General features: G+C 39.9%; 2 protein-coding genes across 2 annotated transcripts; one reads left to right on the top strand and one right to left on the bottom strand.

Moving 5' to 3' along the window:
- The first annotated feature begins 1,092 nt into the window (after positions 1 to 1,092).
- On the top strand, positions 1,093 to 4,724 carry LOC135640864 (beta-amylase-like). Its single transcript, XM_065155643.1, has 8 exons — positions 1,093 to 1,373; positions 2,139 to 2,204; positions 2,319 to 2,708; positions 2,952 to 3,116; positions 3,200 to 3,463; positions 3,542 to 3,751; positions 3,826 to 4,065; positions 4,238 to 4,724. Exons 1-8 carry the CDS (start codon positions 1,098 to 1,100, stop codon positions 4,430 to 4,432), a joined length of 1,806 nt encoding a protein of 601 aa, XP_065011715.1. The 5' UTR covers positions 1,093 to 1,097; the 3' UTR covers positions 4,433 to 4,724.
- A 6,932-nt stretch (positions 4,725 to 11,656) lies between these two features.
- On the bottom strand, positions 11,657 to 14,726 carry LOC135641857 (trans-ocimene synthase, chloroplastic-like). The gene is made up of 8 exons (XM_065157632.1): positions 14,542 to 14,726; positions 14,318 to 14,458; positions 13,979 to 14,234; positions 13,050 to 13,419; positions 12,690 to 12,908; positions 12,450 to 12,588; positions 12,116 to 12,367; positions 11,657 to 12,038 (listed from the first exon to the last, which is right to left on the bottom strand). The coding sequence occupies exons 1-8, from the start codon at positions 14,623 to 14,625 to the stop codon at positions 11,748 to 11,750; spliced, it is 1,752 nt and encodes a 583-aa protein (XP_065013704.1). The 5' UTR covers positions 14,626 to 14,726; the 3' UTR covers positions 11,657 to 11,747.
- Between the last annotated feature and the right edge of the window lie 1,356 nt (positions 14,727 to 16,082).

Below are 16,082 nucleotides of genomic sequence, written 5' to 3'. Positions count from 1 at the left end.
AGGGTCAGTTAATAAAACCTAGAACACTACCAAGTGATGCTTTTTTGTTGCCACTCCACATTATGTAGTGATTCGAACCACAGACTTCTATAGATATTGTTGTACCTTGAAAACATCCTCTTAAATACTATTTCTGGTCTCACAAAGTGAACAGATGGAAATTCTCGCATTCTTATGCTTTCATTGTGTCACAAAGATGGACAAGACGATGGCAAATATTTAACAGCTGTGAAGATGTTGTTTAGACGTGATAGAACATACAGTAGTTTCTAATGTAGGAACCAAGTAGTTTGACACAATCACGGCATCTTAGTCAAACTGGAGTAAGGAGTAGGCCAAGAATATATCCCCGCTTGTTCCCTCGACAAGATATTCACATTGGGAAAAAGTCTATTACTTGATTGTCTAGTCGTATCACTTTAATTGGGAAGAAAGTTAAGTTAATTCTTCATGTTGTGATGAAAAAGCCTGATATATAAGTAACTCGGTTACTTTTTTGTTGAGTTGATGGCAAAATTCTCTAAAATTTTGTACATCAACTTCAAAGTTTCTTAAAACATTGTCGCGACGAAGTTGTCAATGATTCATCTATAACACTTCGATCACCAATTTCATGAGCTTTTCCTACGTTATTCCACGAAGACGATCAATTCCGGAAGTGCACTTATGCCAATCTAGCCACATCTCTTACAAGCGGTTCTTCTTGTCCTCCATGCGGGCCGAGGTTTGGTTGGTGAAATATGAAGGTGAGAAGATTCATTGGCCATCCTAATTGGAAGGACGTCCATTAGCAGTACGTTCTGTTCTGCTCTTGGTTTGAGCAAGTAATGGCTGCGAGCTGCGAGATTTTCAAGAAAGACAAGTGCTCTTTTGTCGTCCTTAATTTCCAGTAGAGTGCAGAGAATGGACACTTCAGGAATTCGCATCAGAGTTCTTTGTTCTAGTACAAGCCATGGCAAAAGTGTCCAAGTGACAGAAGTTTGGAAGATATTGACAAGAAAAGAATAATACCATCCGCGCACACTTTTTCTCATGTGCAATCCATATAAATCCAACTTGAGATCATTTCCCAACGAGCTTAGAACAGTTCAATGGAGATGTCTCTTATGCGCCAGAGTTCTTTCAACAGAGCTTCGCCACCCCAAATGACCAGCATCCCATATGCAAGTCTACCTCGCCAACAGAGACCATTGCCGGCAAGGGTACATCTCCAGCGGTGGCATGGCGGGCAACAACAGGTTATTTTGGGCAGATCGAGGAAGATAGAGAAGCTAGAAATCGGTGGGAGATCCTTCTTAAATGGACCATTCAAAGGAGGTAGAGCCCCTCAAGCTATGGCCTACGAGAAGCCAGAGATGTTTCCGGAGTTCGAGGTACCGTACCATTCAGTATTGTGTGTGATTACTGTAGGTATTTTTCGATTCATCATCTCAGTTTGTGGCAAGCCAGCTTCAGTGGGATAAAATGAATCCTTTTCCGGGAAGATAAGACAAGACACCAATAAAAAGGATATTTTAAGGAAACATCAATGACAACCACTGCATGTGCATGATTGAGAGTTCCCACCTTTAATAGAAAATAAGATATGTGATTGAAGATCCAAGAAAAAATAATTAATAGGATTCTATCATTTTCTAACATAAATGAATTTTCTTTCTATTGATCCATAATCTTAATTAGAATCAAATTCAAATTTTAATATATCTTATCTTAAGTTAATAGAATCATGTAATCTATAATATATATATATATATATATGTATATATATATATATATATGTATATATATATATATGTATATATATGTATGTATATATATATGTATGTATATATATATGTATGTATATATATATGTATGTATATATATATATATATATATATATATATAAATATGTATATATATATATATATATATTTATGGGTAAAGGTATTACTAAGCTGGAGCATGTGAGATTGTGAGGAAACGTGAAAGGAATTATTCTCACATGATTAAAATATTAAATAGTCGAATTATTTATTACCAATTTAAGCTTTTGTGTCTCCTCTGTCCCGTTCTTCCCCGTAGGGATCTGGGAATTTAAACAATAATTTGAAACCCGAGCTAAAGAAGGATCTGAGACTTCTTGTTTGGCGTTGCAGACAGACACATACGCAGACAAGGAAAAGATGCTAGCAAACTACGTGCCAGTGTTTGTGATGCTCCCTGTAAGCTCCTCCTCTTGAACGGCTAAGTGCGCTCAAAATGCACCACATCTTGAACCACCACTTGCACTGACACCATACTATGTATACACTCTTTAATCTGAGCATGTCCGACAGCTAGATGTCGTCTCAGTTGACAACACGCTCAACAAGCCAGAAGAACTGAGGAAGCGGCTTAAGCATCTGAGGAACGCCGACGTCGATGGGGTGATGGTAGATGTTTGGTGGGGCATCGTGGAAGGCAAGGGTCCCAAGCTCTATGACTGGAGCGCCTACAAGGATTTGTTCCGGATGGTTCAGGAAGAAGGGCTCAAGTTGCAGGCCATCATGTCATTCCATAATTGTGTGGAGGGCACCGTGAACATCCCGATGCCGCCATGGATTCTTGAGGTGGGCAAGTCAAACCCGGATATCTATTACACCAACAGGCGTGGCACCAGGAATCAGGAGTACCTCACCATCGGAGTAGATAACCAACCCATATTCCAAGAACGCACTGCCGTGGAGGTGTGACTTGCAACCTCACATTCTTTCTGATATTATAACCTTAGTGGGTCGTTCTTTGCACTGTTTTGTCATCGAACTTCTGTCATGTCTAACCGAGCAAAATGACTCCTGACTGTAGCGAGGATGTTGTTGATATAAATCTTCATATCCATTACACAAATTTCAGCAAAGAGAAATGAAAATGGAACCATCTGAGAGGCTGTAAATTCTGAAAGCCAGAAAATATATGTTATTTGTGTGCAGGTTTACCGAGACTTCATGAAGAGCTTCAGAGAGAACATGTTAGATTTTCTGGATGCCGGCGTCATTACCGACGTAGAGGTGGGTCTTGGCCCTTCTGGAGAATTGAGGTACCCCTCGTATCCTGAGGCACAGGGTTGGGTTTTCCCCGGCATCGGGGAGTTTCAGGTGAGATTGTTTTGCTTTGGCTAATCTTCTCTTTTTCTCTTTTAGCTTGTTGTGCATGGCTAATAACACTCCATCTTTTGCAGTGCTACGATAAATATATGAAGAGAGAGTTCAAAGAGGCTGCAACGGTGGCAGGACATCCTGAGTGGGACTTACCGGATGATGCAGGTGAATACAACTCCAGTCCAAAGTCAACCAAGTTCTTCGCAGCAAAAGGGACATATCTGATGAACTCGGGGAAATTCTTCCTAACTTGGTACTCCAACAAGTTGATAATGCATGGAGACCAGATCCTGGATGCGGCTAACGAGGCCTTCCTAGGTTGCAAAGTCAAGATCGTCGCCAAGGCAAGTGCATGTACTCGCACATCGTCTTCACACCATTAGCCAGACTTGTTTTGTGCATTGTCATGACTTCCGTCGCAGATAGCTGGCATACACTGGTGGTACCAGGACGACAGCCATGCAGCAGAGCTAACTGCAGGATACTACAACCTGAACGATCGCGACGGCTACAGGCCAATCGCCAGAATGCTGGCGAGACATGATGCCATCCTTAACTTCACCTGCGCCGAGATGATAAATTCTGAGCAGATAAAGATGGCAATGAGTGGGGCTGAGGAGCTGGTTCAACAGGTAATTAAAGTTGGATTTGGAGGCGGGACTCCACGGATGCATGGATGGTTCATCGTTTTGCGATTGTATGCCAGGTATTCAGTGCAGCATGGAGGGAGGGGATCGAGGTGGCGTGTGAGAATGCACTCAGTAGATATGATAGAAGGGGATACAACCAAATTTTGAGGAATTCAAGGCCACAAGGGATCGACCGAAGTGGAAAGCCACAACGAAGGGTGTTTGCGATGACATATCTTCGACTGTCCGATGAGCTACTCAAGATGGTAAACTTCAGGATATTCAGGACATTCGTGAGGAGGATGCATGCCGACCAGGTAATATCACATTTGGATTTCTAAGCTCAAGGAAAGTGACCCATCGACTGCGGCTCATTACTAACAAGCATAGATAGCACTTGGAGTTTGCTGCTAAATTTGTGGTCTCTTTACAGGAGTGTAGTACTCTGAAGAAGTTGAGTTTGCTGCTAATTAGTGGTGTTTTTAACAGGATTATTGCCCGGATCCATGGAAGTACTACAAACCTATTACAGCTATGCAAAGATCCAAGGCAGCGACACCAATGGATAAAATCTTGGAAGCAACGGAGCCTACTCCACCATACTCGTTTGATCCTGAAACTGATACGAGTGTTGGTGGCGCTTATGCTGAAATCATCGATACATTATTCGGCCTATTCGATTAACATACCGCATAATGCTAGGAAAGAGGATATGGAGTTAATAATAAGATCCCGCTGAAGGGTGAACTTGTCGTCACCATTAACTACATTTGGATGGCGCTCACTGTGAAATCCAACAACAGGAGTGCTTGAGTTCATATGGACTCGAATCCTCTCGTTACTGAAACGAACTCCATATGATATTTCTTTGGTATCCCAATATCTGAGCCACTTTCAATGTTATGGCCCCAACTGCCGTTGGTAAAGTTGATGACATTGGATAATTAGTGATATTAAGGGAAGCTGATTTATCATACATCTCTCTATTATTGTTACTATTATTACTACTACTACTACTACTACTACTATTATTATTACAGCATGCATGTTATCATCGAAGCATTCTTAACTTACTCATGCACTATAAATTGTTAATAACTATGTGGCAGAAACACAAAGAAAATAATCTTCTTACATCTGCTTATTCCAGCCTTGGATCCACCGAATCATATAAAAGTTAGTGGCACATATGACCTCCCGTATTTTTTTACCGTGAAATGTGAGCGGATACGCAATTGATATACTCATTGTGAGTGGCAAAAATCAGGTCAAGGTCAACCAAAAATGTTGTTCTATCTTATTCTTCCTCTATTCTGAAATGTTGACTTTCTATTATTGACTCGATGGTTGGGCATTCGAAACTCTCTTCCGCATGCTTGTTGAGGTTGGTGTCATTGAATTTTCAGTTGTCAAATTGCAATTAGAGAGCACCAGCGAGATTTCTAATAGAATTGGAGAGCACTAGAGAATAGAGAAATTGGGGGAGAAGAACGAAATGAAGAGGGGATATTTATAGATTTTTCGTAATTTTTTTATCCAAAATGTTATTCTAACTAAGTGTTATTTTGTTATTAGAAGGGCAAAATTGTTATTTTAATTCAGAATTTATATTTCATTTTTAAAATTTCTGAAATATCCTTCTAGCTAGCTATTGTAAGGGACAAAATAATCTTTTGATCTTACCAAAGCACCGATTCTATCACAACACAGATAATGTAGAAACTATTCTACATTATGTTTTCTACTATTATTACTTAATACTTTCTTATCAAGTAGTGTTATTGTCCAACTTCCGATGCTATTTGGATTACTTTGCTAACCATTGAATTGAGTGTGCATGGTATACAATATATGAAACTCACTAAGAAGAATGTAAACAAGACTACTAAATACTATTACCCCACTACTCGGTAACCTCACATTGCTAACTGTTATTACCTCACTACTTGATAACTTCTCATTGCTAACTGTTATTACTTCACTACTCGATAACCTAACTCTATACCACTCGTTTGTTTTGCTTCCTCACTATTGACTCTCGAGACTTGCTTCTTGCTTCCTTTACTATAAAACTCACTAGTACATCCTTCCTTCCTTGATTATTCAGATACTTATTGAATTTTAAATTAATTCATGTTAGCACTATGATAGCTACTACTTATTGCCTAAAGCTAATTTCATTGCTTGTCCCCTTGTTTGTTCTTCTAACTTTAAAGAATTGAATTGAAGCCCCTTTTGTCATTACCTGTTCTAGTAGAGTTCAACGGGGAAGTCACGATAATACTTTCTTCACAGAATATGGTGGGATATTTGATTCTATGTTAAAGTTTTTGGATGGACTTAGAAAGATAGAAATTTACTTTTATGTGATTCCCCTATGATTTTATGAAAGAAATCAAAATAAAAAAGAGAAATTAAAGCAAAAGAATGAAAGGAAAGATCTTTCAACTCAATCGAAAGTTCATAGTCTATAGCACTGATTTGTGCTTTTGAGAGATGACTATTGGCCAACTTAGGTCCGAAGAACTCCCTTTATTCAAGCAGAAAACCCTAGAATATTCAATCTTTTTAGGGCAAACAAACTAGAGATGATACAAGTAGCAAGCATAGATAATTGTTTCCATTGGGGTGGTGCACGCCGGGCCCCTTCGGGGTAACTCTAAACTCTCGAGGAGGAAAGTTCCTTTCAAGGCAAGTTGACCCTCCTAACCACCTATTATTTCTACATCTTCATTGTCTTTAGGGGTCAAATTGATAGTCGAAGCTTTTGTCGGTAGCTTAGGCTCCTAAATAGTTGAGGATTGGGCAGGCATACTCTTAGCAACCTGGACATTGGTAGTGTTTGACATCAACTCCTCAAGACTAAGTGAGTCCCCTTTCGTAGGCACCCCTCCCTCAGTTTCATCATTGGCCTTAATGGCTCCTCCCTTTGTATAGATGATCATCTTGCTTCAGTCATCAATGTCACTTGAGTCGACTATAACAACTTTACTATTAGTGGAACACTTATCGATGGGATCTTTGGGGAGCTCAATGCTAAGGTGGTCATATGTGGCCTTGGAGATTACAAGCTTATAGTTGAAGGTAAAAGAGTTGTGTCCTAGCTTTGCTAATCCCTTCTTAAAGCCCTTAGAAGCCTTATACTTTTCCACCCCACAAGCCTCAACATCTACTTCTCGATTATCGACTTCCTCCATCTGTTGAGCCATAGCTTCATTTGCATGTCAGAGGTTGTCGATTTCTATTTTCAAAGTCAAGTTCTCTCAACTAAGGTGCTTGACATCCCTTGGCATCTAGCACCTAATAGAACTCCAAGTTGCTTCTACCTTTGTTTCCTTGGCAGCTTACCTCGTTGCCTTTTTCTTATTGCCACAAGATCACCTCCTCAGCTTTGTACTTATGCTTCTTATCCCCAAACCGGGTCCCGAATTAGGATGACTCTTCTTCCATGAGATTGCTGGACAATTGTGCTATCTTGCTCCTTCTTGAAAGATGCAACCTATCAGAGGAGACTACCAACAACAACTGCCAAATCTCGGGCCTGATTGAGGATGAAGGTCATGAATTGCTTATGTTGTTGCATTCATCAATTTCAAGTCAAACCAAATTCTAAGAGATAAGTCATTCGAGAGAAAATGAATGCTTACCATAACCAACTCCTTATGTCCATATGAAAGGAGGTCCTTAGTGACTCTCAAATAAAGACCCTTAGTCAAGCTTGGGTGCAAGAGGCATCGATTCTAGTAGGTAGCCTCCCTTGGAATCTCTCATGGTCAGTTGGCATGGGTCATATACTAGTCGGGGGTGTAGACCCTTGCATCATGTTTCAATGATTAACCCATCTCCGACACATAGCGATAGGAAGTTTGTCAAATCGATAAAAAGTTAAGTATCACTGAGGACAGTGAGCCATTATGGGTGGTCAGATATTCCCCTCTTATGTCACTATGTAACGTTTGGGAGGAGGGGACTCCTTGCTATTGTTGTTGCTGTTCCTCACCATGTAGCTCTTGTTGGCAAGGTTCCTAATGATGAACCTCTGCATATTGACCCCTAGGGTAAGGGGAAGTCAAACCCTTGAGAGGAGGAGCTCCTAGATCAATGTACGTCCTCCTCATTCCTTCGCAAACTTGGTGGGAGTGATGAAGGAGGAGGAGGGTACTTTTGCCTAGCATGGGAGGTCGATGACCCCCTCCCTTCATTGACAAGTTGATAATACTCCCCGCTCTTCTTGGTGAGCCCTTGATGCCTTTCCTCAAGGAACTATAGCTTTAACGCACCCTCCCCAATAGTAAGAAGTAATCCCAAAGATTCTATCATGGAGATCCATTTCTACAAAAGCAAATTGAAGGTGAAACTCCAACTACTTACCCCAAGGAGCTGACCTTAATCCTACATTAATGTGTCAATCCATGCTCATCTAAAGGATGGTGGTGGACTCAAATAAGGCTAGAGAGTCAGCAAAACTACTCTTTTTTTTACCTATGCAACCTCAGAGTGACATTGAAAAACTTACAAATGGACCAATCCAAGCTGATCGACTAATCATTTCTTGAAGAAATTAAAAAAAAACCTCTTCTTCCAAATCTTACAAGGGGTTAGAGCACCCACAAACCTACAACTAGGCCAAATAGAAAGGAAATAGGTTGATCACCTGAAACATAAGTTATAGTAGGTTGACAGGAGGGTTAATGTTAGGGTAATATAGAGCCTTCCATATTCCTCAATGAATGCCACAAGAAATTACCATGAATTCAATGCCATCTACATGGGTAAGAACTTTCAAAAGTTGAATGCCTCAACAAAAAAGGGGTAGAGGGGAAAGTGAATCCCTACCTCTAGTGCATCATTGTTCATGCAAAACATGTGATGCAACACATAAAGTTGGTTATTCGATTGAGTATGCACAAACTTAAATTCGGTCGATATATATAGTACCCCCTAGAGAATCTCTAGGTCGGGGGTCGATACTACCAAGTCTGATCTTTATCAGGGGTGGAGCCACACCACACGATGGATTCACCTTCGAGGGGACAACCTCCATTGGCGCGATTGACTTAGCTCCCTCCAAGGATAAGTTTTCCATGATTAACACCAACGGTGGTGATAAATTGGTGATCTATCTTAGTTTGAGGCATTGGAAAGGAAAGAGGAGGATGATATCTCATACCTTTGTATATTGGAAAAGAAGTGTCGAGTTTGTTGTCTAAGGATATTCGAGCTATATATAGAGGTGAAGAACAACAATGGCCAAAGGCTCCTATTTATAGGGGATGATGGCAGTGGTTTCACTACTCGTCCACTTGTTTGGCTCCCGAATGTCTCAAAGGAAGTGGGGCACATGGCTTCATTTGGTGCAATAAGGGATGTGTAGCATGTTAGGATCCTATTGATACTAAGAGGAGGGACGGATGAGTGTAATAATATTTTTAATCGATTTTAAAACTCGATTGATCAAGTGAAAGTTGCATATAAAGAGAATAAAACTATATCACGAGTAAAGTACAAGTAAAGAGAGACAAACTGATTTATAATGGTTTGGTCTTCTTGACTTATATTTACTCCCAAGTACTCTTCCCTTGAGATCACCATCTTTTACTATCGATCTTCTTTATAAAAGATTTTTTACCTCCTATGACTTAGAATTGTAACTAAATTCAAGAGGAGATGGAGACTGAAACAATACACAAAATGAGAGTTTATAATACTTTTTTGCTCATGAATAGATGCTCCATTAATCAAGCCTGAATGAGATATTTATAAGCTCTAAAAGGCTTCAAGAATCGAGCCAAAAATTTAAGTATGTGAAATTTTAGAGTACTAGCAGTACTATTGCATCGCAACGAGACCGTAGGTTTAATTGGTACCATCAAACACCGAAAAAAAATAAATGGTGCTTTTTGGCTCGCTTAAGTGGTACTACGGCTTGGGCCCAGTGGTACCATCACTTAAGCTTAGTTTAGGTTACCGATTGAGCCTTTTAATAGGCTTAATTTAACCCTAGTTCAAGCCCAATGAGTTTTTTTGACAAAGTATCATGGTTTTGGCTCAATATTAACACAAATTGACCCAAAATAACCTCGACCAAAACTTTAACAAATCAACCATATATCTGACATATTTATGAAGCTTTCGACATATTGTATGCTCTTCCAATATGTCATTTGATCTTTTGGTACTTTGTTCGAACTTCCAACACATCATCCTTTCCTTTGGTATATCGCTCATTCCACCGGCATGTTGACTTTCCTATAAGATTCAATCTTTTGAAGGAATATCTGAATCTTCTAACACGATGCCCAAACCTATAGTACAAAGTCTAATCTTTAGCACATCGACCAATCCTTCGGCTTGACGTCTAATTTTTGGCATGATAATTTTTCAACGGAATATTTGACTCTCCTACTCGATAGTTGGCCATTCAGTGATCGAAGTCTATAATCAAATTATTTCCTACATCATTTATCTAAAAAATATATCAAACATATATTTAGTCCAATAAACTCATTAACTAGTTTCATAATCAAAATCTATGATTCAACATTGTAATTTACACAAAGCGATGGTCATTCGGATCCTTGGAATGCTTACACCTATTCCGCCTTGATACACACGAGAAACACATGACGCTTAATAATTGTGCCATGTCAACCTCGTGGTAAGTTGGTATTGTGCATGTTTGATTGTCAAATCATATCAAATCTGCAAAGATTATCTTGCGCAGCAAAGGAATGTTGCATGGCACATGCCTATGTTGAGCCATGTTGGTCATTTGTACTTTGTTCACCACCGCATCTGGTCGTGTTAGCCTATTTCACTTTGCTCACCACTATGCAAAACTGTGTCGGTCCTTTGTGCCTTATTCACCATCATGCCTGGCCATGTTGGCTTGTTGCGCCCCCTTGTTCTCCGCCATTCACCATCGCACCCAACCGTGTCAACCCTTTGTGCCTTGTTCACCCCGTGCCTGATCATGTTGACCCATTGTGCCTTTCCCACCACCATGCCTCACTGTTTCAACCCTTTGTGCCTTGTTCACCATCATGCACAACCGCATTGGCTTGTGGTGCCTCCTCATTCTCTATCATTCATTCACCATGCTCGTTCTTAGTTGTATTAGCCTCTTATGTTTCCTCATTCTCTGCCATTCACTATCGTGCCTAGTCGTATTAGCTTGTTGCGCCTCCTTATTCTCCATAATTCACCATTAAGCCCAGCTATGTCGACCCATTGTGCCTCACTCACCACCATGCCCCGTCGTATCAGCCTATTATGTGGTACGGTAAAAGTGATGTGATTGACATCAACTCCACACGCCAATGCATTGGCTCCACTCGATCAACATGTCAAGAACACATGGCCGACCAACCAACCTCACCAGCCGACACCCTTCTTCCATATAGAGGAGACATTAGCTCTACGTAGCCAACTAGCCCACCTATCATGGTTGGTACTCGGCCAATGACTTGCTACCACTTAGGCTTAAAATAGTCAATCAATTAATGAGGCAAGCTAAATACACCCGTTGAGTGTCACTTTGATACAACCATGTAATTTTGGGTTCAACGTAGGATACTAATAGTTACGACTGAACTCCACACTCCCATTACTACACAAAGTGTGTAATGGGCAGCATAATGATTCTAAATGGCTACTATAAAAAAAGCCCCGAGGTATATTTAAGGACACTTGTTCTCTTAGTCAAACTTGTCAGACTAGATCAGAAGTGCCCTCGACGCAATTTGCAGGGTTCGAACATCCAACACGAGGAAGATTTCGCTTGAGATCAGCTTGAGGAAAAATTAGATTCGATTTTATTTTTTAAAATCGGACAATCATAATTTGCTCTAGCATACTTCAAAAAAGAGGGGGGATTATTTTGTTCGTGATCTCGCCATGAGCAAAAGATAACAAAAAAGAGTGAACTTAACCATGCATGAACTGACAGCCTTATTTGTTCTTGGTCACGCATGTGACGATACTGACACATGCTTCCGGATCAAACAGAATAATGTTCAACAAAGAGTGAAGTTATTTTGTTCTTGGTCACGCCATTAGAAGTGCCGATACCATCTCCATGTTGGAATATGCACTGCGATGTTCTAGCCATGTTCAGGACCATATCAGCAAATCCACGAGAGAGTTGAGTTCTCCAGCACTCCTCGCTCAACTTCTTCCATGAGTGGCTCAGCATGTCCCTTATGCGTTCGATCGCAGCCCGCTCGGTCTCACCCGATTCATTCATGCTGCACTGGACTGATTTGGGCGTGTCCCCTCTCTCCATCTCAGCCTACATACATATATGCACTTACGATTGAGAATACGTAAGGTCTTTGCAACCCTCCACAGAAGCATGATTGTTTATACCTTTGAAGTACCCAAGTCGTTGGTGAGGCGAACAATGAGTGAGGACCAATATATAAGTTGGAAACCTCCTTGTTGCAGCAAACTAGTAGAGTTGTCGCTTAAAGTGTTTCCTGAGAGACAATATGCATGAGACATTGCTATCGGACCACCAACTGACATCCACGAATTCTCAAGGTACTCCTCAAGTGTAGGTTTGTAGCCTTTGTGAAACCATTCTGCCTCGGTTAAGTATGCTTCACAGAGACTCTCCCACTGCATGCAAAAAGATCACTTCATCGTTAGGCATCAGAAGAGAAGATTAAAAAGATTTGGAAGCTTTAGGTTTCAGTACCACCTCTTTCCTAAACAAGGCCGTTGCATCCCACCCATGATCCTTCTCAATATCAGCAGCAGTCTCATTGACAAAGTTGTGCAAGGCCAAGTAACAGCACTTCAAGTAATCCGGAAGGGTATCCATAGCCTCGAGATCCCAACTGAGAAGGAAAAAAGTGAAAGGTTATCATTGGTGTTATTTGCGTGAAAACATGCATCGGAAGCTCTTAACGCAGGCATGATGAGAAATTTGAGTTCTTACGCTTTGACAGCTGCCGTGAAGAGCTTGACTTCTTCAGGCAAATCATAGACATCATATACGTCATCGATGACTGTGAGAATGCAGATCAGCTTGGTGAGACCCACTCTACACTTGGAGAACTGGGGCTCGTGGGCGATCCCGACAGCCCACAGATAATTTTCGAGTAATCTGTCTCTGGAGAACTTGAGCTTCTGCGCCAGACCCAGTTCATTCCACCACCTAACAGAAATAAAAACTTCAGGATATACCGCAAACAAATTCCATGGACAGACATATTACTCGAGGTTGTCGTTATCTTCACATCTGAAATATGAGAAACGTAGGCTTTCGTGTAGTTACAAGATATGCATCCGATCTTACTTGGAGAGCTCCCTCATCTCCTCTCGATGTATCGATTGCACAATGTTGAAATCTAACTTAGCCAGCTTCAGGAGGACCGGGTTTCTACACTCTTGCCGGTCGTAGACGTCGATGAAGTACTTTGTCTCCAGCCTTGGCATCCTCCAACGCAAAGGAATTTCTAGGGAATGTCTCACTTGCTCTGCGACGTGCGGGTCAACTTGCTTTTCCAATAACTTCAGATGCATAGCACTGAATTTATTGGCTTCGTCTAAAATTTCCTCTCCGTCGATGGCGAAGTGGGATGCTTCATATAAGCTAAGCAGCCCTCTGACGTCACGGGCTAGGCATTTCTTAAATCCTTTCTCATCTCTGTACTTCTCGAACACGTCTGCAACCGCGAGATCCAAAGCAGAGGTTAGCTCATAACACTACGATTGACCTCCATGCATCTTTAAGTAGCTGCTCTGCGTTCATTTTAAGGTTTGGTCCTGATGTTTCTCTCTCTCTCTGTCTCTCTCTCTCTCTCTCTCTCTCTCTCTATATATATATATATATTCAATCATGCAGCGCCACTATTAAATTTAGTAACTGATTCATCAAAAATTGAAGTCAGATGGCTTGATGTTAAAAATTTAGGATTAATATATATATAGTCAAATTAATCCTTTTTTTTTCTCTCTCTTCTATTTTAGAGAATATTAGCTCTGATATTATGTTAGAAATCTTACAATGATGAGTGAGTCAAACTAGTAATGATTAACATACATTGAATGAACACTAATTTAATTTAAAAAAGATTAAACTAATAAATTATGGATTAGACTTGAATATATATATTATTCGACTCATTCGATATTTATTATTCAGTTTCCTTCTTAATCTCTTCTCAAATGAATATTTTCTAATATTTAGAAATAAAAAAAAATGAAGATTTTGAAAAATGATACCAGAGGGCACACTGTGTCCATGTTCTCTAAGGAGGCGGAAGCCAAGAGCAGTCTGATGCACGTCGTGGTTGGGCCACAAGCCATTCGTGTAGATTTTCCCCAAGGACTCGTTGATCTCCTCGCCCAAGTGGTACGCCACACCGAGGCGTTGCATCGAGCCAATGAGATGAAGCTGAGCCGAGGGTTCCTTGTATGATTCCAGCAAGTACTTGGCCTCCAGCTTCAGTTCGTCCAGGTCCGCAGTGAACCTTTCGTCCTACAGAAACATCAAGCGAGCAACGAAGGCGTGAACCAGGCAGAGATAGCGATACAAAAAGAAAACATGTGCTTGACGATTACGGAGTAGGAGCTTTCAATGGATTGGATGAGATGGTGATCCCATATGCTGGGGTGGTAATCGGCCGACCGACGTGAGCCCTCGAGTGTGTTCCGCGGACTCCGTGCGCCTTCTTCTCGCAAGCACATGATCCTGCAGGGTTTCTGCATGTGGAAGATGCAAGGATTAATGAGCGCCACCAGCAACAACTGCATCATTGCTCGCTAACCAAAGTGTTATTTCTAACCGACGACAGCGGAAGACGCGGCGGATTCATGATGAAGCCTATGCTGACAGGTGACTGCAAAAGATTGGAACAAGAGCTGAGCATCGCTAGTATTCTTTCTTTTTCTTGAAGGAAAAAGTGGTCAGGAGAGAGTTGTGATCTCTGGTGCCGCTGTCAGATGAACAGATGGATATTGCCCAGGTTATGGCAACGACAATGGCTGCTATTTATGATCGTGAACGTTTCTTTTATAATAATAATAATAATAATAATAATAATAATAATAATAATAATAATAATAATAATAATAATAATAATAATAATAATAGATGCCATTATCTAACAACTGCCCCTTTTTATGTATTTTTCTGTTACTACAGATACGGACGAGGTTAAGAGCCGTCGCACTGGCGAAGACTGACGTGTTCCCCCCACCCTCTCTGCTATTTTGCTCAGCCTACGTCCAGTTATGCCGGAGAACCATTGATCCAAAATGGCATTACTGACGCTTCGCATGTGCGAAAGGACAAGATGACATTGACATATTTTGTTCCGGTTACCTAGTTGGCATAATACTATGTTCCCGTGACTAGTTTGGTCCACTGTTCTGTGGACAGAAGACAGCATGATACTGACATCTATACATGCTGTTACTGCAGATAAAAGACAGCATGATATTGAGATATTATGTTTCCGTTATCTAGTTTATCTATACATGCTGTTACTATAATAAACACAAAATTCATAATATATTATTATTTTATAAAACAATTAATATCAAAATTTAAAATTAAATAATAATATATCTAAATATTACGATACGTATTTTTAGATTTTTTTTAAAATTTATCTTATATACTAGCGTATCATCATCGGATCCGAGATATGTAGTGATAGTAATGAGAACTAGTCTCGTTTCTCCTCTCTTTCTATCCCTCACATTATTAGGGGGGAGAAGAAAGAAGATTTGTAATCTTTCAATTATGTCATTTATCAATACATCTAAATACTCTCTGCATATTAGCATATTCAATTATAGTGTATTTATGTTGTGTTGAATCCTTAGGAGATCCTATTTATTTATAAATGAGAGCAAAGAGTTTACAATAAGTAATTAGAAGAGTCCCCCCAAGATCATCTTATAAAGAATCCTATCATAATTGGACTTCCTTTCTATTGATCAATAATCATCATCAAAATCTAATTATATCTATAATATATCTTATCTAATTAGATAGGGACATATAATATAATATTCTCTCTTTTGGTCCGAGTAAGATACAAAAGGGTTTAAAATTAAAAATAAATAAAATAAAATTTATTTAAAAATAATTTTGTCCAATTGGATTCTAAATTTTAAAAAATCATTTATACCTATGCAAATTTAAAAGAAATAGGTTAATAAGTCTAATAAATATAATAATACTACATTAAGTTAAACTAGTAATATGAGTAATAATGGTTGTATGTAATCAATATCATACTTCCTTCTATGTTCATTAACATTATTAGTCTTTCCTAATATAGTACAAAATAATCATTGTAATTTGTTTTGTCAAGAT

The sequence above is a fragment of the Musa acuminata genome, chromosome BXJ3-6 (assembly GCF_036884655.1).
Source record: "Musa acuminata AAA Group cultivar baxijiao chromosome BXJ3-6, Cavendish_Baxijiao_AAA, whole genome shotgun sequence".
NCBI classification, from domain to species: domain Eukaryota; kingdom Viridiplantae; phylum Streptophyta; class Magnoliopsida; order Zingiberales; family Musaceae; genus Musa; species Musa acuminata.
The sequence above is the reverse complement of the archived record's forward strand: the minus strand, read 5'-3'. Positions and strand labels throughout refer to the sequence as shown.